This window comes from Anolis sagrei, chromosome 2 (assembly GCF_037176765.1).
Source record: "Anolis sagrei isolate rAnoSag1 chromosome 2, rAnoSag1.mat, whole genome shotgun sequence".
NCBI lineage: Eukaryota > Metazoa > Chordata > Lepidosauria > Squamata > Dactyloidae > Anolis > Anolis sagrei.
The window spans coordinates 282,867,693-282,890,738 of record NC_090022.1 but is presented as its reverse complement, the minus strand read 5'-3'; the positions used below and the strand labels follow the sequence as shown (position 1 = coordinate 282,890,738).

Genomic DNA, 23,046 nt, shown 5'->3' with positions numbered 1-23,046 from the left:
TCCTTAGCAACTCTCCAGATACATCTTTGAAGACTCAAACACCTTAGTTCATTGATTGACAATTATTTGGTAAACTTTTATTTCCAAAAGTACTGGAAATATAAATTATTGTAGGGGACTTGTTTGGAATGCTAGTACACATAAGGCAAAAAAAAAAAAAGAAAGAATAATTCAGTATTGCTTTGCAACTTACAAGTTCCTATCTAATATCACACACAGCATAACTGTATTTTCAGTCAGTCATTCAGAGGAAATAATTAAAGAACTTTATCCTGGACCATTATAAGCCATCTTGCCCACAATGCTTAGTATTCTACTAGTTCCAAATCCACTGGTCAATCCAGAAACATCTTTGTGATGCTTTTGCAACAGGGGTGTATAAATTTAGAATTCATAGCAATTCCTTCCTTCCTGCAAACCTTTCTCCTGTCCCCCTCACCTTTTCTAAGTGTCTCTCGAGTAGCTTCCACTTCTCTGTTGATGCGATTCTGCTCTGGCTCAACAGCAGGCTGGATGTCCAATTCGTCCTCCGTTTCATCGTCACTGTATGGCACCTCTTCATCGTTGGGCTGGGAGGAATCCTCATCAAAGGTGGTTTCTGAATCCCTTTCTGAATTCATCCTGTTAGCAGCTCCTGAACAGAGAGGAAGAGAAATCAAATTCAGCCAAGTGTGGTAGGGACAAAACAGAATTCCTGTTCTTTACACACTGGAACACAAACGTACTAAACAAAGTTTTGAATTAGAGCACCTGATGAACAAACCTGGTCACAACATATTATTTGAGAACACAGAAATGCTGGACCACTCTAACAACCACCATGTCAGACTACACAGAGAAGCCATTGCAATCCCCAAGCATGTGGACAATTTCAACAAAAAGGAGGAAACCATGAAAATGAACAAAATCTGGCTACCAGTATTTAAAAACTCTAAAATTACAACAGCAAAACAACAGAGAGGAAACTATCTGGGACATCTAATCACTTCTCAACAAAAGACTGCCCCAGGCACTGCCAGGCCATCAAATGCTAATCAAGGTGGTCAGCTGAAACATTCACACCTAGCTCCAGCAGACAAGAGTCCTTTGTCTCACCCTGGTCATTCCACAGATATATAAACCCTTTTGCCTAGTTCCAACGGACCTCACTACCTCTGAGGATGCCTGCCATAGATGCAGGCGATAGGTTAGGAGAGAATGCCTCTAGAACATGGCCATATAGCCCGAAAAAACCTACAACAACCCAAAGTTTTGAATATTTGTATTAACATCTTCAATTTGGAGCAAACCTATATTTTTAAGAGGAAGGAAGGAGAAAAACAAGGAACATGGCAACACCTTTAAAACCAACTCATTTTTATTTCCACACACGCTTTCACAGAATCATAGGGTTGGAAGAGGCCTCAAGGGCGATCCAATCCAAACCATTCTGCCACACATGAATACACACTCAGATAGATGGGAATCCAGCCTGTGCTTGAAAATCTCCAGAGAAGAAGACTCTGCCAGATTTTGAGGCAAGATATTCCACTGTCAAAGAACTTTAACCACCAGGATGTTCTTCCTAATATTTAGGTGGGATCTCTTTTTCTATAGTTTGAATCCATTGCTCCATGTCCTAATTTCTGGAGCAGGCATCCTCAAACTGCAGCTCTCCAGCTGTGTGGGCCTTCAACTCCCAGAATTCCTGACAATTGAATAAGCTTGTTAGGGTTTCTGGGAGTTGGATGCCCAAACAGCTGGAGGGCTGCAGTTTGAGGATGCCTACTCTGGAGCAACAGAAAACAACTTTGCTTCTTCCTCAATATGACATAACCATCAAGTTACCTCTTAACCTTTCTTCTAAATATTTGCAGTTAAGCTGCTTATCATATAGGATGGTTTCCAGACCTTTGACCCTTTTGGTTGCCCTTCTCTGAACACCTTCCAGTTTGTTAATATCCTTCCTGAACCACAATGTCCAGATTTGGACACAGTATTCCAGGTGAGGTCTGACTGAAGCAGATCTAAACCCACTTTTTTGATGAAGTACCAAGTGATATTAAGACCTGAGACATACATCTTTTATACTGATGTTTCTATTGATGGTTCCAAGCTTTGTGAAGAATCCTTCACAATGATACCTATGCAGATGAAGGTCATTGCATATGTTTCTGGATCTAGTTCAAGGCATATAGCACTCACATTACTGGAAAGACAAACTGGTCCTAATTGCTTCCTGAAAACATTTACATGCCAATTTCCCATTTGCAATCAACTAGTACTCAGCACAATAAGCCAACTAATTAAAGGTTAACATTCAATTAAAATTAAAGTGATTTAGGAATTTTTTAAAATGCCTTGAACAAAGACCTACAAAAAATATTGCAGTTTTGCTTGTTTATTTTACTCAAGCTAAAATAGCAAAGAAAATAATTCTCTGAAAAAAATTTAGGAATCATTTGACTTAGGGCTTTCACATCAACACAATCACCATAAACAGCTTGCATTCTCTGATGAATCTCTTTTGGGGTGACACCTTCTGCTGTCAGGAATTCAATGACTCCACGTTGCTTAAGTCGCATTGACTGACCGTCTATGAAGGGTTCCATACTTTGCACTTTAACACCACAACCGTTCAATGCTAAGGCTTTCTGCCAAAATGGAACTGTAGAGGAGAATCTACTGATCAAGCAAGTATCTGCCACATACCAATACTGCCATCTGTTGAAGAGTTACGAAGATGGAGGCATCACTTTTCATTCAACCCTCGTATTTTTATATCAAAGTTCTGCTCCACAGAAACCAGGCTTTGTTCATCTTCCCATAATGTATAATTATTTGCAGAACTTGAGTCCATGTTTGCCCATTTGTAGTTTGGTGAGGCATCAACACTCTTAGCAGAAAAGGCCTAAGATGTGGTAAAACTACAGCTCCCAGGATTCTACAGTATTGTGACCATGACAGTTCAATGGTACATTAATTCTTCAATGTATCGCATCCATAGAGGAAGGCGGCTTCCTTTCTATGTTCCATTAAGCAAAACTCTGTCACTGAAAGCTATCTTTGCTTTGTTCTGAGGTTCTAAGAAAACATTTTCTGATTTCCAGTGCTTAGGCTGAACGACTGTGTGGTGGAAAGAATAGAGAAATATTAAATGCATGCTGCTGAATAAAATATCTGGTAGTGCAAGAAAGTAAAGTCTTTCAGAGAGCGTATGTGAAAAAAAAGTGAATAGCAATGTCAAAGGGGGAAGGAAAGTTCATAGATATGCCTTAAGATATGTTCACAAGACAATCCCTCCATAAAACCAAACACCACACACAACAGAACGCACATGTTGTAGCTTGCTTTGTTTAAAACAAAGCTTATTAGGACAGAATATATTGTACTGTATGCAACATATGACTCAGCCTTCCAGCTAAGGCAACTGAACAATGGTTGTACAGTATACTTATAATTAAGTATCTCTATCTCTATCTAACGCTGCATCAGGTTTGTGAATCTTTACTTTATTCTAGGTGCAAGAATGACTACTTAAATAAATCTTCCTGCTACTGTACCAGATCACAAGAGTGCAACATTGTGATTATATATTTTTTTACAATGCAGGGTCCGTTTTGTGAAAATGTTGTACATGCTAAAACTTTGGGTTTTGCATATTTTTGTGCAGATATGTGAGAAAATTATTCCATGTATTGTGATACAAACATATGCAGAAAATTGTATTGTGGCAGAGTGTTTTCTCAAGAGGGAGACTTCATATATTGAGGCAACTTTTCTTGCCAAGGATATGAAAATCTGCAGATATTCTTTGCATCCTCATAGGATACAAAGAGAACAAAACACTACAATGATCAGCAAGTTAGATGTGCTAACCAACAGGTCGCAGGTAATAATCTGGGGAGCGGTGTGAGCTCCCGCTGTCAGCCCCAGCTTCTGCCAACCTATCAGTTAGAAAACATGCAAATGTGAGATCAATAGGTACCCCTCCTGCAGGAAGGTAATGGTGCTGCATGCAGTCATGTCGGCCACATGACCTTGGAGGTGCCTACGGTCAATGCCGGCTCTTCGGCTTAGAAATGGGAATGAGCACCAAGCCCCAGAGTCAGACACGACTGGACTTAATGTCAGGGAAAACCTTTACCTGTAGCAAGTACATACTGTGCACTTGATAAAGTAAATATATAATATAGTAAATATTGCAAGTACATATTTTGCATTACATGTAGACAGTCCCAAAATCAGAGAGACAGGAGAGAGCTCTCTGCTTCAAACCAGAGAAGGGCTTCTGCCAATAAGAGTTAAATGTTGGGTCAGAGCATCCATCCCAGGGATTGCAAATCCATTTGGGTGATGGAAGTAAAAGTGCACACTAAAGATTGCAATAAAAACAACAAAACCAACACATTTTATTTGTTACTCTATGGGCTCCACACTTGCGTCCACCATCTCTGGGGTAGAATGCCCGAACCACAACAGGTGATGCCAGAAATAGCATACAGCTTTTTATATTGTTCTAATGTTTTACATTTAATGTAAATGGAGCTCCCAGAGGTTCAATGGGTTAAACCCTTTTGCCAGCAGGACTGCTGACCGATAAGTTATTGGTTTGAATCCAGGGAGAGCGAGTTGAGCTCCCTCTGTCAACACCAGCTCCCCATGCGGGGACATGAGAGAAGCCTCCCATAAGGATGGTAAACATCAAAACAGCTGGGCAATGTCCCCTGGGAACGTCCTTGCAGATGGCCAATTCTCTCACTCCAGAAACGACTTGCAATTTCTCAAGTCACTCCTACCATGAAAAAAAATTAATACAAATGTTTTTATCATTTTTTCTAATATGTATTTTATGTGTTGGCTAATAGTCTGTTGATGGCAACAAAGGTTTGCTAGTTGTTCTGTATTTTACATGCCTCAAGAACAGGTCTACATCAAGCTACAGCATAATTTGCAAGAAATCTCTATCCCCTGAAAATTGCCAAAGCAGCCTATCTGCTTTTTGAAGTAGTAGTAAATGCTTTCTTTGCTGTTTTCTTTAAGATAAAGAAAATTTGTTTGCCAGCTTGTATTTAAAGTAAGATGAAAACAGCATGCCTTATCTATCAGTAGTTCGTAAATACTGCTCCCTCTGCCAAGCATCTAAATAGGAAAACAAAAATTAGGAACCAGAAGAATGACTACAGGTAGAGAACAAAATGCCAGAAGACATTACTATTTCTCTGAATATAAACATAGCTATTCAAATATCTTCTGTGATTCACTCTTGTTACCCTTGGGAATATGATGGCAACAAAATCAATTTGTATGTCAACAATAAATGGTGTAGTTTAGGGATCTTTACATATTATATTTAATTTAACGAGCACGATATTTAACTGATAGGCAGGAAGTTTCATTATCATTGCAGCTTTGTTTTACAATGGTGATAATAAAAACTGATAATAACAAAAATTATCACAATGCTTTTTTCATGTCAGGAGCAACTTGAGAAACCACAAGTTGCTTCTGGTGTGAGAGAATTGGCCGTCTTCAAAGAAGCTGCCCAGGGGACAACTAAATGTTTTGATGTTTTACCATCCTTGTGGGAGGCTTTTCTCATGTCCCCACATGGGGAGCTGGAGCTGACAGAGGAAACTCATCTGTGCTCTCCCTGGATTCGAACCTCCGACCTGTCGGTCTTCAGTTCTACCAGTGCAAGGGTTTACCCATTGCACCAGCAGAGGCTCCTATCACAATGCTCAATACATTACTTAAGTACCATAAAAATCCATATAAAGTTATCACCAATGTTATAAATAGCTATTTTCATACTCCAGAAAAGCGAAACAATTTATGAATATATTCATGAACTCAGACTGAAAATACTTCATCCAAGTGAGGGTGCCTAAAATGATCTTATCAATAAGTGGTATCATTTCAAAGTTGTTTTTCCTCCATCCTCAACAGCCCATGCTAATTGGAATTGAAGATTAATCCATCTGATTGAAATAACCCTTATTCTTCACTGAATAACTTTCCTAAACACTGGTTCTAATTTAACATGCCTTTGCTAAACCAATTTTTTCTTGAATATATGAAGTGAGCTTATTGAAAAAAGCAGAGAAATGAAACCAGAATAGCCGGAAAGATATTAGAAAAGAAATCACTGACAGTAAAGAAAGAACTGGAAGAAGAGAAGGAAAGACAGGAGATACAGGGCTAATAGCCAAAGTTAAACAACTCATACATGATTTCCAGTTGCAAGAATCCAGACTACAATATTCACTGTTGAAAATTACTAACCAGCCCTTAAACTTCATCACATAGGATCAAAAGATGTTCAACATTTCTATACAAATAAATAAAGTTTATATTTAATAAAGAATATATATAAAAATAAAACTGAATGCATTTCTCCCCAATATTTAGCTGATTGAATTTGGTCCATTTACACACCACAACAAAATATGATACTTTTGTGTTAAATGTGCTTATGCTAATTTTTATGTATAGATTATTATTAATTTATAAATACATTTTTTCATTTATATCTCACCTTTATAGGACAACTAAAATTATTGAGTGTTTTGGAGTGGTTTGAGAGTTAGACTAAAACACTGGCAGTTGTCCATCCTTCCACTAGAAATGAATCAGGTCTTTGTTTACGACCTCACTTATTACAATTTGCTATCATTACCTGAAACAGGACCAGCTATCAAGTAAAGCTTTGGCTGATTGTCCAGACTGAGCAAATTACTGGTTGCTGCTCTACTAAAGTTGTATGTTTTAGAGGTGGATAATTAGATGTCTCAATACACTACAGAGATACGATCCCTTCTGATCTGAGAATCTATGCATGGTCAGCTCTTGGACAGAGGACTACCAGTGAAAACCAGGTTTTATTTCAGAGGAAGGAACTGGCAAACCACCTCTGAATATTCCTTGCCTAAGGAAATCCTATGAAATTCATGACATAGTCCTAAGTCTAAGGCAGATGAATGCATTCAAAAGATTGCATTTTAAATACTCATGGAAACATGTGACAAAATGTAATGCATCAGTAAATGGATGGAGAATAGCCACCAAGGGATTTGTATGGAAGGGATGGGTTTTGCTAGAACTCAAGAAGCTATGTTTAGATTTGTTGCTGCGTGCCTTCAAAGTCATTTCTGACTTATAGAAATGACTATGGAAATTTCCAACATTTCAGTTGCACACTCAAAGTGGTGGGTTTTCATGGCCAAGTGTGGAATCAAACCTTGACATCCAGAGTCATAGTTCAACACTCAGGCCACTACACGGTTCGGGACCTGCCTATCTTCATGATCGCATCTTCCCCTGTGAACCAGCACGTACTTGAAGATCATGCGGAAAGGCTCTGCTCTCGTTTCCACCACGCTCACAAGCTTGGTTGGTGGGGATGAGGGACTGGGCCTTCTCTGTGGTGGCCCCTCAGCTCTGGAACTCCCTCCCCAGAGAAATCAGACAGGCTCCCGCTGTCTTCATTTTCCGCAAGGAATTAAAAACTTGGCTGTTCTGTTGTGCCTTTGATTAGGCTGTTCACCAACCTATCAATCTCTTGCACTTTAACACAGTCCCTTTCTGGCACTTCTATCATTTTAATAGCCTAAGGACATTTGCCTCCTAGCCCAGCCCTCCGATTGTCGCACTTTCTCTGGCTCTTCTTAGGATTCATTGCACTTAGTAATTATGAACCGAACCCAGCACTTTATTTGCTCAGCAATGATAGCTTTCCATCATTTTTATAATGTTGTCTGGTTTTATGTTTAATGATGTTTGGTATTGTTTGTTTTTCTATGCTTATTTTAACCTGTTTTGTTGTGCCTGTCCCCCTGCAAGCTGCCCCGAGTCCCTTTGAGGAGATGGAGGCAGGGTATAGAAATAAAATTATTATTATTTGAAACACAACAAGATGAGTCCAGAGTAGATACTCTGCTGGCTGTTGTATTGGATCACATGTCGAACACTTCCCAAGTGTCTCTGTGATGTATCGGCGAATAATGAGTGCAGATCCAAGCAAGGTGGCCTTCTGGAGCTGGCAGATGGTAATTTTGTTATCTCCGATTGTGTTTAAGTGCAGGCCAATGTCTTTAGGAACTGCACCCAGTGTGCCGATCACCACTGGGACCACCTTGACTGACTTGTGCCAGAGTCTTTGCAGTTCGATATTATTATTATTATTATTATTATTATTATTATTATTATTATTATTATACCATGGCACAACTCCCCAAATAAGTATAATCAATGTCATGCTCATTTTTAGCACACAGATTACAATTCTGAGGTCTGAATTTGGCATCTACTCTGCAGACAGCCAATAGTATCACAGTCCAGCTCTTTGCATGTCTATTCCTTCACGCTGCAAGGATTTTAATCATGGTTTCTTACTCCGCCTCACATAGTAGACACTTTTCCATATGAACTCTAGTATTCCATACAAAAGGGCCTCCACGCCTACATAGTCTAGAAACACTGGTTTACTGACAAAGTCTAGGGAGTGGCACTGTTAATATCTAACAGGAGAGGTTAAAAAATCCGTTATTGCCTGCCCTATCTAACCGTTCCCCAACTCTTTGCACCTGGTACGACACGTTCACAAAGGCAATTATGACCTTGAGGAAGTCCTCAAAAAAGACAAAGAAACACACTAATTTAGTTGTGGTAACTAACCCCCACCCATGTGTGTCTTCATATCACACATGGATAGCATAATAAGAACCGAGGCTGCTGGCACACAACCTTATCTATAAGCTAATTGTGTAATACAAATGCTACTTATTTTTGGAAGAACAGAATTTCAATTAATTCTCACGCTCATATACTCACATACAAAACAAACATAAAGAAACCACAGCAACAATGAAGTGTGTGCAATAAATCGTAATTTTTATCCCGAAGTCTTCTCTGCTTTGCCACAAAGTCCCACATTCAGCTTCTTGATATGTCATAGTATGGGTTGGGAGTCTGAAATTTTGGGTTGCTACTTTGAATAAAGGTAGATAGTGATTTTCAGTTATTGGTTATCTAAATATTTGTACTTCTAACAATCATTTCCAGTGTCAAATATGGCTATGACTTCTGAGAATTAAAGTATAAAATAGATGGAGATCTAAGCTGACCATCAATGATGTAATAGACACTGAGAACTGGGAAGTTGAATAATCCTAACACAAGACAAGAAGTCACTACAGTAGTAAGAAATTTAAAGGATAATAAGATCCTCATAAAACATTTGAGATTGAATTAGCCCCTTACCTCTATAAGATAATGAACTCAATTATACAAAGGAGATACCAGATATCTGAAAGAAGCTACAAAAACACTAATTCCAAAAGAAGACAGAAATATCTCATTAGTTCAAAACTATAGACCAATTTTGTTGTTAAATGAGAACTATAAAATTTATTCAGATATACTGGTTGATAGATATAAAAAGACATTAAAACCCTTGAAGATCAATCGGGATTTCTTCCTGGTAGAGAAATTAAAGATAATATAAGAATAATTTTAAATGTAATTGAATATTTACATATTCATAAAGAACAATAAGGAGTTCTTGGATGCAGAGAAAGCTGTTTACACCCTTTCGTGGACTTCTATAAATGAATTATTGGGAACAGACTGTGGAGAAATTTTTAGAAATGGAGTAAAGGAAATCTATTTTGAACAAGTTCCAAAAATACAAACAAATGATGGCTTCACTCAAAAAATAGAAATTTAGAAAGGGCCAGACAGGGATGCCCACTCTTGCCTCTATTTTTTATACTAGTAGTGGAAGTCACTCAAGACTTGGCTGTTTGGTTGTGCATTTAAGTAATCAGATCTAATTTGCCAAATAGTCACTGTTGAATGTTTTTATGTTGTGTAAATGCTATTTTAGATTGTAAGTCGCTCCACCTTGGTGGAGAGCGACTAATTAAGAAATAAAGTGAAGTGAAGTATTGGAGAGGTAAAATCAATCAGACACCTATATGGAAGGGTTATCAATTAAGCAAGAAAATATTCTTTGAAGATGAAATTGTGATTTTGACAGAAAATCCTCTGCAGAATATTCCAAAAGCATTAGAAATATTAATGGAATGTGAAATGACTATCAATGAATTGAGACAAAATAAAAATTATGTCATTATATGAATAAAGAGAAACTGAAACAAAAGACAAAAATTGATACTACAACTGAAGTAAAATATCTAGGAATTCAATTGAAAAAGAATAGCCCTGAACTATTTGAAAAGGAAAATGAAAAAGTATGGAAAGAGATACCAAAAGATTTACAAAGATAGAATAATTTGGATTTGTCCCTACTTGGAAGAATATCGATAATTAAAATGAATGCACTTCCCAAAATGATATATCTGTTTCAAAAATTTCTTATTTTGACAAAGGATGCATATTTCAAAGTTTTGGAATAAAGATTTTATAAAATCGTTGACCTCATCACAGTATGTTGTTGAGATGCAGCAAGAATGGAGCCCATCACATGACGTAGGGCTACTTCTGGTGGGGCTCCATCCTGGCTCCGTCTTGGTTGTGTCTGTGCAGTGTGTTGAGAAACTGCCCTGAAAACACAGGTGACTACCCATATTCTTATTAAAGAAGCTGGGGATGGTGGGGGATGAAGCTGAGGCCAGACAGGAAATGTCATGTGATAGTAAGAGGGCGATACGGAGGGCTGCCCAATGGTTTCCCCAGCTTGTGAGTCTTTCTTCATTAATGGCTTTTGCCCTCTTCACCTCACTCTGATGATGTTTGACTAGATCTGCATCAGTTTTCATTAGAAGGTATGCATTCTATATGTGGACATTTCAATTAGGCAAATTAATTGCAGTCAACCTTCCACATCTGCTGGAGTTGGGAACACAAGACCCCCATGAAAGTGAAAAACCACAAATAAAGAAATAGCTAGTCTTTTTATCTGGGAGAATACCTTTAGAAATGTTGAGGTCTTCCAGCTTGCATCTATGGTCAACTTTTGCTGGAGCTGGCTATAGAATTGCATTGGAGGATGTGCAGATTCTTAGAGAGATGTTCACTCTAGGAATCTCTGGATCCTCCAATGTATTTAGGAATCAAAACTGCAAATGTGGAAGGATGATCATATAAGAATTTCTGCCTTTTGTAAAAAACCAAAGAAGCCACGAGCTTTCAGCAAAATATGTGTGGGTTGAAATGATTATCAAGCCAATTTCTTTTCTCTGCATCCAAAACAATAGTGTATTAAAATAATGAATGCAGACAGTAAAGTACTGGTGTTAGCAGGCCCGTAGCCAGGATTTCGTTTCGGGGGGGGGGCTGAATTTTTTTTCAGGGGGGGTTTCATGGGGGCCTGAGTTTCGGGGGAGGCTGAGTCTGAGTGAAAGAGGGTCTAGCCTAGCAAACCTTTTGTATCATTACCCCAATACCCCCATGCATATGGGATATATTGAGTATGGTGATCAGATCATGATATGAATAAACATAACAGTTTAAATAATGCACCAATAAGGCCTTTTCGCGAACCACCATGAGAATTTCGCGGGGGGGGGGGGGTTGAAGCCCCCCGAGCCCCCTCCCCCCCCCCCGGCTACATGCCTGGGTGTTAGGCTTCCCCTCCCCCAAGACACTAGGTTTTATTGGCTAAGGGGAGAAAAACGAGCTGTCAATTCCTTCATTTGGCATCTGATTTGGAGGCCTGAAACTGCTGGATCCACTAAACTGAATTAACACTTGATTCGTTTGCAGGAGAGCTATAGCAGCTTGTAGGATATTGGACACCTGACCCTTAACATGCCCTCTATGAACTCCAGAGAGGAGATAAACAGGTTCAGCCTGATTTTCTATCACAAAGGTCTGCAGGAGAGAAATGAGGGAATTGGTGTAATGGAAGTGTATCATCTTTGAGCCTAGTAGGGAAAATGCAAAGAAAAATAGTCATTTTCTTCTTATAATTGCTTGCGGATGAAGCATAGAGATAACTAGCTTAATGGTAAATTAGAAGTTCAGGAGTTCATCAAGCTCTCTCATAGCCTTCTTTCCAAGTAGTCCAAAAATCTGTATCTTTACAAATCATTTTAGATACACATTTTAAAGCATCCAACAGCACCTCAGACAAGTCTATCCTAGATCCCAGAAAGATGCAGTTGATCCCTTAGAGGAATTTCTTAAAATGACCAACAAAACCAGAATTATTTAGGTATTAATGCAAGACATCTTGATTTCTCAGAATACCGCAATATCCATTTTATTAAGATCATTTGACAGTAATAGAATAATGATGTAGACTTGTTATCTGATGTTATCTTGATGTTGCAAGCAATAGTAACATGAAAACCTTGCCCTTGTAACATTCATTTGCTGGTGGAAAAAGGTATCTTGATTGCCCTGGGACAGAAATAAACATCATTGCTTCTGCTCTGTCAAATAAAAAGTTCTGGTACTTACTCCTGGCATTCCCCCCTCCACAAAGATAAGAAGCTATAGTACTTATAGATGGAGCAATTTATAATTCTTGACTTTACACACAGCAGGTCAAAAGGCAGGTAGTGATTGGGATTCATAGCCTGCTTTTGACCTGGGATAGCAGCAACAGGTGTTATCGGTTCACTAATTGCTTCAGTGATGTTAACGTGAATAGTAGTTAGTAGGCTTGCTTGATTTAAAAAAATGGTTCAAAACTCATTTCGGATGTAGGAGGTGCTGGTGGTTCGATTCTAAATTCAATTCCAATTTTCACAGAAAAAAATGTTCAAAACTTTTCGAAACTTCTGAGACTTCCGAATCCTTTGTTAATGGTTTGAAAGTGTTATTTCCTGTTTCATTGGGTGGTCTTTACTTTGATAGTATTTGTTTTACTCCAGAAAGGGGGGGGGGAAGCAAAGGGAGGAAAGTCATCCCTCGATTTTAAAATGCTTCCCAGGTTCACGGGGAGAGGAGAGGGGGAAAGTCAGCCACTCAGTTTTAAAATGCTTCCCAGATTTGAGCTGAGGCCAGGAATCAGTTCTGACTCACTTACTGCTTCGTAACAGAAATGGCAGAAAAGGCTTTGGATGGGGAAAGGGACTTCTGGTTTCCTAAAAACTTTGAAATCGCTTCAAAAAGCAAATCTTTCCAAATATATTCTGAATTACGAAGATTCTGTCTGAACCTAACCATCTGCTCCTAAACCCCATAGAGCTGCTACAGCTCAGAGTTGGAAATACCAGGCCGGATGGAACAGTAACCTGGTTTAATGATATTCCATCTCAATAACAAACCACTTGAAGCTAATGATTCCCATATCAGTGGCAAAATGAATCTGCTCTAAGCTTTACTATAAACTTTAGGGAAGCTACTCAGATGCCAAACCCTATCTGCAAAATGACTTCAGTGCCTTAGCTAGCTCATTTGAAGTTTCGGATGAAACGCGGAAAGGATTAACCACCCCTTTGACCAGTTGTGACTGGTCTACTGAGTTCAAATGAGAGGAATGGACTCATCCCCTTGCTCAACTATTAATGCCTTGCAAACAAGTATTTTCATGCATTGCATGCTATGCATGTTGGTAGTAATAATACATTTTCACTGAGGTGGAGAAGGATGATGAATGAAGACAAAAATCTCAGAGCAAGCCAGAGTGCAATTTAGAACACATTGTGAAAAGGCATGTCCTAGTACTAAAGACTTTGCATTCCGGAGATTCACTGGTATCTTGGCACAAACAACAGTTTCTTGTTTGACCACACATAGCATGATGTTGCCATTTCTAAAGAAAAAGAAAATACATTCCTAAAACAGATTCAAAATACTTGTTTTGTGGAAGGAAATAGGTCAGAGTTAATAGATGGACCATACTTGAGTAGAGTTCTACAAATCTTTAAAAAAATGACTTTACATTGATTTCAATAAATATCCAGACCTTTATTGATATTTATCAGACTTGATCAATATAGAGAATTTTGTATGAAGGAAATTCATCATTATTAGGATGAACACATAAGGATAAGAGTGTGCTGTTAAGACAAAATTGCTGAATTGAGCACATCCTTAATGGCAAGCAGCTACTGCACATAAGACCTGATGGTGCTAGCAGCTGGGATCATATGTTTGTGAATGGGGAGTTGGCAAATTGTTCTCAATGGTCAAGAAAGGGCACTTGGGACATTAAATGTACGAGCCTTTCTAATCATTAGAACGAACAAGTCTCACTTGAGGCTACCAACTCCCTATCCTTTAATTAAGCTATATATAGGCCAGAAAATTGCTCACATATGATCTGAAAGAATCAACATGAAGATGTGTTCTTCCATCTTCTCTGAACATTTTTTCATGCATTCCTCTGAGAATTATTACCAACTGTGATGTCATTAAAATCAATAATAAATGCAACATCAAAATTAGTTATTCACCTCCCAGCCAATATTCCAACTGCTGTATGATGGTGTTTCTGGACAGAGTGGGGAGAATTCAGAGACCCCAAAACAAGGGTCCAGTGACCATCACTTGGCAATGCAGGAAAAGTGGACTGCTAAATCTACCAACATCATGTTGGGGGGCAGGGAGGCAGTAGTAACTTGAAACTCCATCATCAGCAGGGCTAAGAATTTGGTGCATATAACAGCCTGACTATTAAAGGATCTATCCAAAATGCCAAATCCATTTCTCAGATAAGATTCAGCACCTTGGTTAGTTCCTTCAGTATTAGTACTAAACCTTGATATGGCATGAGGATGGAGAACCCAATAGAAGAAGAGCAAATACATGACCCATTCTGTACTGCTGGAGAATTGCAATTTCAGCCAGACATAGGGATAGAGCTCCTGTTTGCCTTGATAATCCATGTGATTCTTGGTCATGTTAAAATGTGGTGAAGGACACATGGAACTTTTCTATATCTAACAAAGTAGACATTATGTGGAGAGGTGTTGTTCCATGTACAATAGAGATCAAATATAGAACAGTCAGAGGTAGTTGGGGAGATGACACAATGAACTACAATAACTGATTGAAAGAAAAGCTGAGAAACAGTTCTCAAGGAAAAACATAGAAGAAAAATATAGAAGGCAATTCTAAAGAAATAGAACCGCACAGAAAAATGGATGGGAAGATATCCAAGAATAGATGAAGAAGACCAACAATAACTTTTAATTGTCATGGTTGAGCATCACAAGACCTCTAAGAACTGACTTCAGTCACAACACCATCAAGCAGGTAACTCAGCTTGAATGCAAACTTCTACAGTTCCTTTGGCCCATTTAATCCTTCACAAAAGAACCTGTTAAGATTCAGATCTTATTGAAGATAAGCAATTGCTCTGTCATTCTCAGCAATCCCAACCAAACAGCCTGTTGTGGAATATTATCCTTCATGAATGTTGTATTAGTTGCTTTAATTGCTTAAAGATGTATTAATTGCTCCTGTAACAAGAGATTCTTCCCGAGGAGTCCAAATAACATAACCAGATATGCTTCCAAAATATTAACAAGAGTTCAGAGCAGGTCAAGCACAACATTAACTTTTGTCAAGCCAAAGATGAGTGTTCAGCAATCTGCCTACTTATCACTTGGATCAAAACAATGAGATAGGATATCCTGGGACAAAGGAAAGCATGGGCCTTCCTAGTGTATTACATTCGATCTTGACTTTCCTGGGACACTGACATAGCATACTTTCCTCACCTTTTTAGAGATATTGTCCAGAGAAGAATGTGACTGCAAGAATGCTCATTTAAACAACAAGAACAACAACAAGAGAATCCCCAACTTTAGAGTCCAAATTAATGTAAAAAAAAAACAAACACATAGAGATTCAACACACAGGCTCTGAAATTTAAGGAGTTTCCTAAAATCTAGGCCTCCCATAAGATAAAGCTGCATAAATTATTTCTCATCTCTAAATGATACATTTGAAATGAGTTACTATATCTTAATGATGGTTGCTGCCTATAACAAGGTGGCAATCAAAGGTCAATCCAAAGTTCAACCCACTAAGCCACATTCACTCTTTCCTTTTCCAGCATCCCTTTGCTAGTGTGATTTTAAATAAATGTCAGGGAAGAAATACATATAACTCTACAGGTGACCTGAAAGCAAATACACACAAATCAAACCTGAAGGTTATTCCCAGTCAATGGGATGTAGAAGCTACAGTGCTTTAAACAATAGGATTGAGAGAGAGAGAGAAAGAGAGAGAGATCCTTCTAATAACTTTTCTTGCATAATTAGTGAGGAAAGCTTCTCAAAAACATTAACAAATAGCGACAGGCATCTGTTGAGATTTCACCTTGAGAGAAGGAATTCAGATCTCAGATTTCTCCCCAAGTTCCATGCACAAGCTACTCTACATTGCAGAAATACATAGCATAAATACTCGAGTATAAGCCAACCTGAATATAAGCCAAGGCACCTAATTTTACCACAACAAACTGGGGAAACGTGTTGACTCAAATATAAGTTGAGGGTGGGAAATGCAGCAGCTACTGGTAAATTTCAAAATAAAAATAGATACCAATAAAATTACATTAATTGAAGCATCAGTAGGTTAAATGTTTTTGAATATTTACATAAAACTGTAATTTAAGATAAGACTGTCCAACTCCATTTACACCATTATTCTAACCTTCTTTAATGTAAATGTGCTTACGTATTCTTCCAATAATAATAGAGTAAAATAATGGAAATGTAATAATAACAGTAATAATAGAGTAAAATAATAAATGTAATAATAATAATAATAAAGTAAAATGATAAATGCAATAATAACAATAATAAATGGAATAGAATAATAAATGTAATAATAATAATAATAATAATAGAGTAAAATAATCAATAACCTTGATTCAAGTATAAACTGAGGAGGGCTTTTCAGCCTAAAAAAGGGCTGAAAAACTAGACTTATACTCAAGTATATACAGTACATTCATGGTGGTGGTATATGTTTTCAAGTCAACTCTATCTTACAGTGATCCTATTGTACAGTCTTCATAACAGGACTTTATTCAGCGGATGTTTGGTTTCTATGGTTGAATGGGGAGTCAGATTCTGGTCCCCAAATCCTACTCAGCATTCGAGCCTTGTACTGCCTCATAATACATAAGAATGAACTAGCAACGCTACACAAGGCAGTTAATTTCTACACCCCATGAGCCAGTCATGAGCTCATGGGGTGTAAAAATGTAATAATCTACACACCCACAGCTCTCCAATCTCATTTATATTTGCTCTCAGAACAGTCTCGAGATATTGCTTTATGTTGCTATATGCAGATGGTGGAAGGAAATTTGAAAGAAAGCAGATTGCCTTAAGTCAATTCATTATGTATGATAGAAACAGATATTCTAACTGATGAAAAATTAAATCCAGCACCCCGTGTAAAGCACTGAGAAATTTAAAAGGGTAAAATAGTTAGCATACTATCACACAGACCTGATACATTTGGATATTGAAACCATCTCCAAAATAAAGTTAAAACAGAATACTAGCTGATGACAATATCCTTCTTAAGTTTGGTGCTAGAATCAGTGACTATCCCAAAGTGACAGCAATGTGGATTACAGAATATGAATGATAGTAATTATTTTTTGTATTTGCACCTATGGTAGATTTGGGATTCATGGACTCAACCATCAATCACTTGAATATATGTATTTTAAATAAATTACAAAGTGCTTAAAATTTAATTTTGCTATTTTATATGAGGTACACTATTTCACAATGTAAGATGTTTGCAATGGCGTTTAAGTATTCATGGAATCGTCCTGGAATAGATACCAGGAGATGCCAAGGGCCTAACACATACCTATAAATTAGCATATACAAAATGTATGCTAATCATCTTTTTGTGATGAATTCTTTCTTTTTTGTGTGAAACATAGGGTGAGACTCTCCTTACATCACCTTCCAGCAGTTAACAGAAGCTCTTTCATATCCCTTAAAGTCCTTCTGAGCAGCTCAGCAAATACTTCCTCCTTTTACTTACACTTTCCAATGTTTATACCACCCTTCAATACAACACATTGTCTCATGAATTTTTTAAAAAATAATCAAATGTAACTTACAGCAAAGCCATGAAAGGCACAAGAAAATATATAATGCAGACCACAAAAACTCCAGGTAATATTTGGGATTTTTCTCCAGGCAACAATCTAGAGAGCCTGAATTTTCAAAATAGAGTCAGCCCTTCATATTTGCTGGAGTTGGGGGCACAGGAACCCTTGAAAATGGTAAAGTGCAAATAAAAAACACTTTCTTATCTGAGGGGATACCTCTGTAGGAATATCTAGGACCTCCAGGACCATTCCACAGTCAGCTTCCATCAGAGGCTATCCACAGAATTGCACTGGAGAACTTAGATATTCCTTATAGAGGTACCCAGGATGTAATTCAATCTGTGGCTCATTCTCCCTCCCATCTCTCACCCTCTTCCCCGATATAAACCTGGTTCTGCATCCCATGATTTAAGCACATAGTGGATCACCCAGCTCTCAGCCAGACCACACAAAGTATCTTCTGTACAGACTTTTGCCAATAATGGGTAGAACGCTGATCCGAAAAGCCTAGTTTTTAAAAAAATTACAAACTGAACAAATCTGTCCAGCAACATTGCTACCCCTATCTAAAGGCTGATCAACTCAACAAGAGTCTTTTGAAGACACTGCTTCCTCATTGCTTGGCAAGGAACCCTCCTAGGTGGTATTTATGAAACGTGCAACACTTTGTATATACTTATGAAAATGAAAATGTTTAGCTTGTGTACAGTATAAATGAAAATGTTTAGCTTGTGTACAGTAGCCATTCTTGTCTCCACCTCTAAGTCACCCTCATCCACTTTAGATCAAACATTACTTTTCTGGACTACAAGTCTCAGAATACCCCAGGGCTATTGTCCAATGCCTCTTCTGGATACTTCTAGCAGAGCACTGCATTCCAACCTCTGGAAGGGTGGTGGAGGAAATCACATGGCCAGGACTGAAGAGCTTGAAAATCTAGTTTGGAGCTATCTAAAAGACATACAGAACAAACAAAAGAAACTTGTCCCCAGTGGCACATGGCTGCTTGTTAAATTTTCTGTTTTGAAAAACCCTTAGACTGGATTAGGTTGACTAACCAGATGAGGAATTGGGTTGCTGTTAAAACAGAAAGACACCCAAGAAGTGATTCTTTACTACTAACACATACTAAATGTCTTGTTTACTAGACATGGTTAATCATTATTTATTTTAATTATATTCTGTATTTCTCACAACATGGGACCCAAGGGGATTCATAACATAGATTAATATAAAACTTAAAAAAACAGTCAACATGATTGAGAGTGGGATGAAGACTCTGAAGACTAGGGTTCAAATCTCCACTGAGCCATGGAAACCTTCTAGGTGACTCTGGACAAGTCATACTCTCTCCGTTTCAGACAAAGGTAACCCCTCTATGAGCAAATCTTGCCAAGAAAAACCCATGGCAGGATGACCTTAAGGTTGCCATAAGTCTAATATAACATAAAGGCTCGCTGCACAAACAATGAGGTAATGATTTCAGCAGTGGATTGAGCCAGTAATAGAATCCCACTAGGTGATCTTGAGCAAGGCACATTGTGTTAGACCAGGGGTCCTCAAACTATGGCCCAGGGGCTGGATACGGCCTTTCAAGCTCATTTACCTGGCCGTCACTCAGAGTCAACCTAAGTACGGAATGACTTAAAAGCACACAACAATAACAACAACAATCCTATCTCATCAGCCAAAAGCAGGCCCACACTTCCCATTGAAATACCATTAAGTTTATATTTGTTAAAATTGTTATTCATTTTAATTATTGTATTGTTATAAAGTGGGGGGGGGGGGGTTGCACTACAAATAAGATATGTGCAGTGTGCATAGGAATTCATTAATCGTTTTTCAAATTATAATCTGGCCCTCCAACAGTTTGAGGGAATGAGACCTGGCCCTCTGTTTAAAAAGTTTGAAGACCCCTGTGTTAGACTGAGAGAAATAGAGTGGCAAAACACACTCTGAATAAATCATGCCAAGAAAACTTTGCAATAGATCCACCTTAAAGTTACCATACATTTGAATGACTCAGACACACAACAGGTTGTAACATTTTTTAAAGAAACAAATACATTCTGTTGTTTCAAATACTAACTTAACATGAATGTAAAGCATTTAAAACACAATGATAATAAAAAAAACAGCACAACCTCCTTCCTCCTGAAAAGACCTTTTTGTGTCATGAGAACACCATCTTCTGAGTCCTCACCAGACATGGTTGTGATCATGGTGGGACTAGGAAATATTAATGAGATCCTGGGGATATTTAAACTCAAGCAAATATAATAATAATAATAATAATAATAATAATGATGATGATGACGACGACGACTCTGGCACAACCAGTAAAGGTGGTCCCAGTGGTGATCGGCACACTGGGACCTTGGCCTGCACTTAAACACAATGGGCGCTGACAAGATTACGATCTGCCACCTGAAAAAGGCCCCTACTTGGGATCTGCATGCATTATTCGCCGATACATCACACAGTCCTAGACACTTGGGAAGTGTCCAACGTGAGATCCAATACAATAGCCAGCAGAGTGATCTTGTTTGCCCTGGACTCATCTTGTTATGTTTCTAATAATAATAATAATAATAATACTAATAATAATAATAATAATAAACTTTATTTGTACCACACCACCAACTCTCCAGAGGGGTCTTGGGGCAGCTAACATGAGGCCAAGCCCAAAATTACAGTACAGCAAAATAAAATCCAAAGAAGCAAAAATAACATCAAAATAAAATACATGAAATAACAAAATAAAATAAACAGTTACTAAATAACATGATAGAGCCTATCCAACACAAACTACCCAGAATAGAATCCAGCCGTAAAGAACAGTGGATTACATGAAATTAAAGTACAGTGAGGCTTTGGAATCTGCTAGGATTTGGTTTCAAGACCTCTCATGGATACCATAATCTGCCTCATTATATACCATAACAGAGTAAAAGGGTTTCCGTTATCTAAAATAGCAAAATCAAGCTTTACTTTTTGGGTTTTTAAAAAAATATACTTTCAAGATGAGGATGGTTGAATCCATGGATACAAAATCTCTAGTACCCACAGGTACGGAGTCAATTGTATGCAACATGTCTTTTTATTTTGATATGCAATATAAAAAATTCAAAGAAATATGACAATTTTGTAATAGACACACAAAACCCAAGTAAGAACGAGTATTTTACAATTCTCTTAACAAAGAAGAATGGTACACCTGTGGCAACTTACACATCCTGCTATTTAGTTTTATAACTATTTATTCAGGCTTCCAAATAGAGGCTTGGTGCTTTTCAGCCACTTTTGGCAGCTTGGATTGTTGATCTTAACCTGGCTGTAGCCAACCAGGAAACAAAGTCTTGACAAAAGCGGCATCTACAGAGCTTAACTGAAGTGATTAGCCCTACCTGCCGCCTCCTTTTTCTGGGTTACACAAAGTAACATTTCCATGTGAACAGGTTTTAGTTCAGTACTTAATTTATTTAAAATATTCTCCCTGCTTTAACCCCGTTGATGCTCAAGAAAGTTGACAACATAAGAGCTTAACACAAATCAAAATAAAAGAGAAACAGAATTGAACACATACATCATTATAATCAAATGGTATTAAAAAAAACCAAGTAATACTCACAATGTTACTGAAACCACAACTTAGGTAAATAAGACCATCTTCATTTTGTAGGTAAGGGATAGAACAGCATACATTCCCAGTAAATAAAGTACCATCCAGCTACGCGCTATACACTGACACAACTCTGAATCGGAGCAGGATAGCCTTTTTCTTGTCTTTCCCACGTGCTGAGATAGTCATCAGCATAAGTCTTCAGACTCTCATGTGGAAGCACACAACTCTTTTTTGTTGATGTTTTTAGACTTACTGGCTGTTTAACTGGAATGACTACAGAACGGTGAATGCCAGCAACTAGTATATTTCAAACCAGCCAACGTGCTGTCAGCTTTGGGCGTGAATGCTTGTGTGATCTAATTTTTTTTAAAGTGAATCATTGTTAACTCAAGATTTACTATATTGTTAAATATTTTTTTAAAGGTATAGTACAGTTTCCAAAGCAAAGCTTCTCAAAATGAACATAATTGTTATTGGGTTGTTGTAGGTTTTTCAGGCTACATGGCCATGTTCTAGAAGCATTCTCTCCTGACATTTTGCCTGCATCTATGGCAAGCATCCTCAGAGGTTGTGAGGTTGCCATAGATGCAGGTAAAATGTCAGGAGAGAATGCTTCTAGAACATGGCCATATAGCCCGAAAAACCTACAACACCCCAGTGATTCCAGCCATGAAAGCCTTCGACAATAATTATTTGTTACTATCTGCTTAAGTGGCAAGCAAAGATTGGTTTACTTAAGGAAACTTTTGGAACTACAGTGGTGGAAACTCTTATTTTTTCTTCTTCTGTGCATTTTACACTTATAACATTTTGCAATTTAATACATACATGTACACAAATGCATTTAATTGAGAAAAATTAAAGGGTACCAACTACCGGGATCAGCATTTTTGTCACTTGATCTATTGGTATCTTACCCTAAACTGTAGTGATTTCACTTGTTCTGAGTTGCTTGCTTTAATTTCTCTTAGGACCCTCAACACTTCGCTTACTAGGATAAATTTTGATTTTGGATTCTTTCCCTGGATGCCCAAGTTTCATAATATGCAATGACATAGTAAAATAGTATTCCTTACACAAAATGGAAAACAACTGAAATTAGTTCTGGAAAGAGCCTGAGGATCTGTAAAACGACAGGAGGCTACAGCAGGGTATGCCTTCATATCAGTCACATCATCAGTGATGACAAAAGCAAGGTTTGCTTTTTGGGATTTTTTTTATTTTTGGAATATTTTCAAGTCATAGTTGGTTGAATCCACAGATGTAGAATGCATGGATACTAATCATGGAACTGAGATTTGTCTCATCCGTTTGATTCCTGTTTCCATTTTATTCCATCCATTCGGATGGCACAGAACGGGAAGGCCCATCCTGGAACAAAAATAAACTCGATACGAAAGGCAGGCTGGTGTGGGTACCGGATTGATTGCCG

At 37.9% G+C, this 23,046-nt stretch overlaps 1 protein-coding gene across 1 annotated transcript in view; it reads right to left on the bottom strand.

The window, feature by feature from the left end:
* Positions 1-23,046, bottom strand: part of ATP8B1 (ATPase phospholipid transporting 8B1) — a 90,262-nt gene that overhangs the window by 43,629 nt on the left and 23,587 nt on the right. Inside the window, exon 2 of the mRNA XM_060761319.2 lies at positions 440-634. Within this exon, the coding sequence (XP_060617302.2) occupies positions 440-620 (181 nt within the window). The 5' untranslated portion in view covers positions 621-634. The remainder of the gene's footprint in view (positions 1-439; positions 635-23,046) is intronic.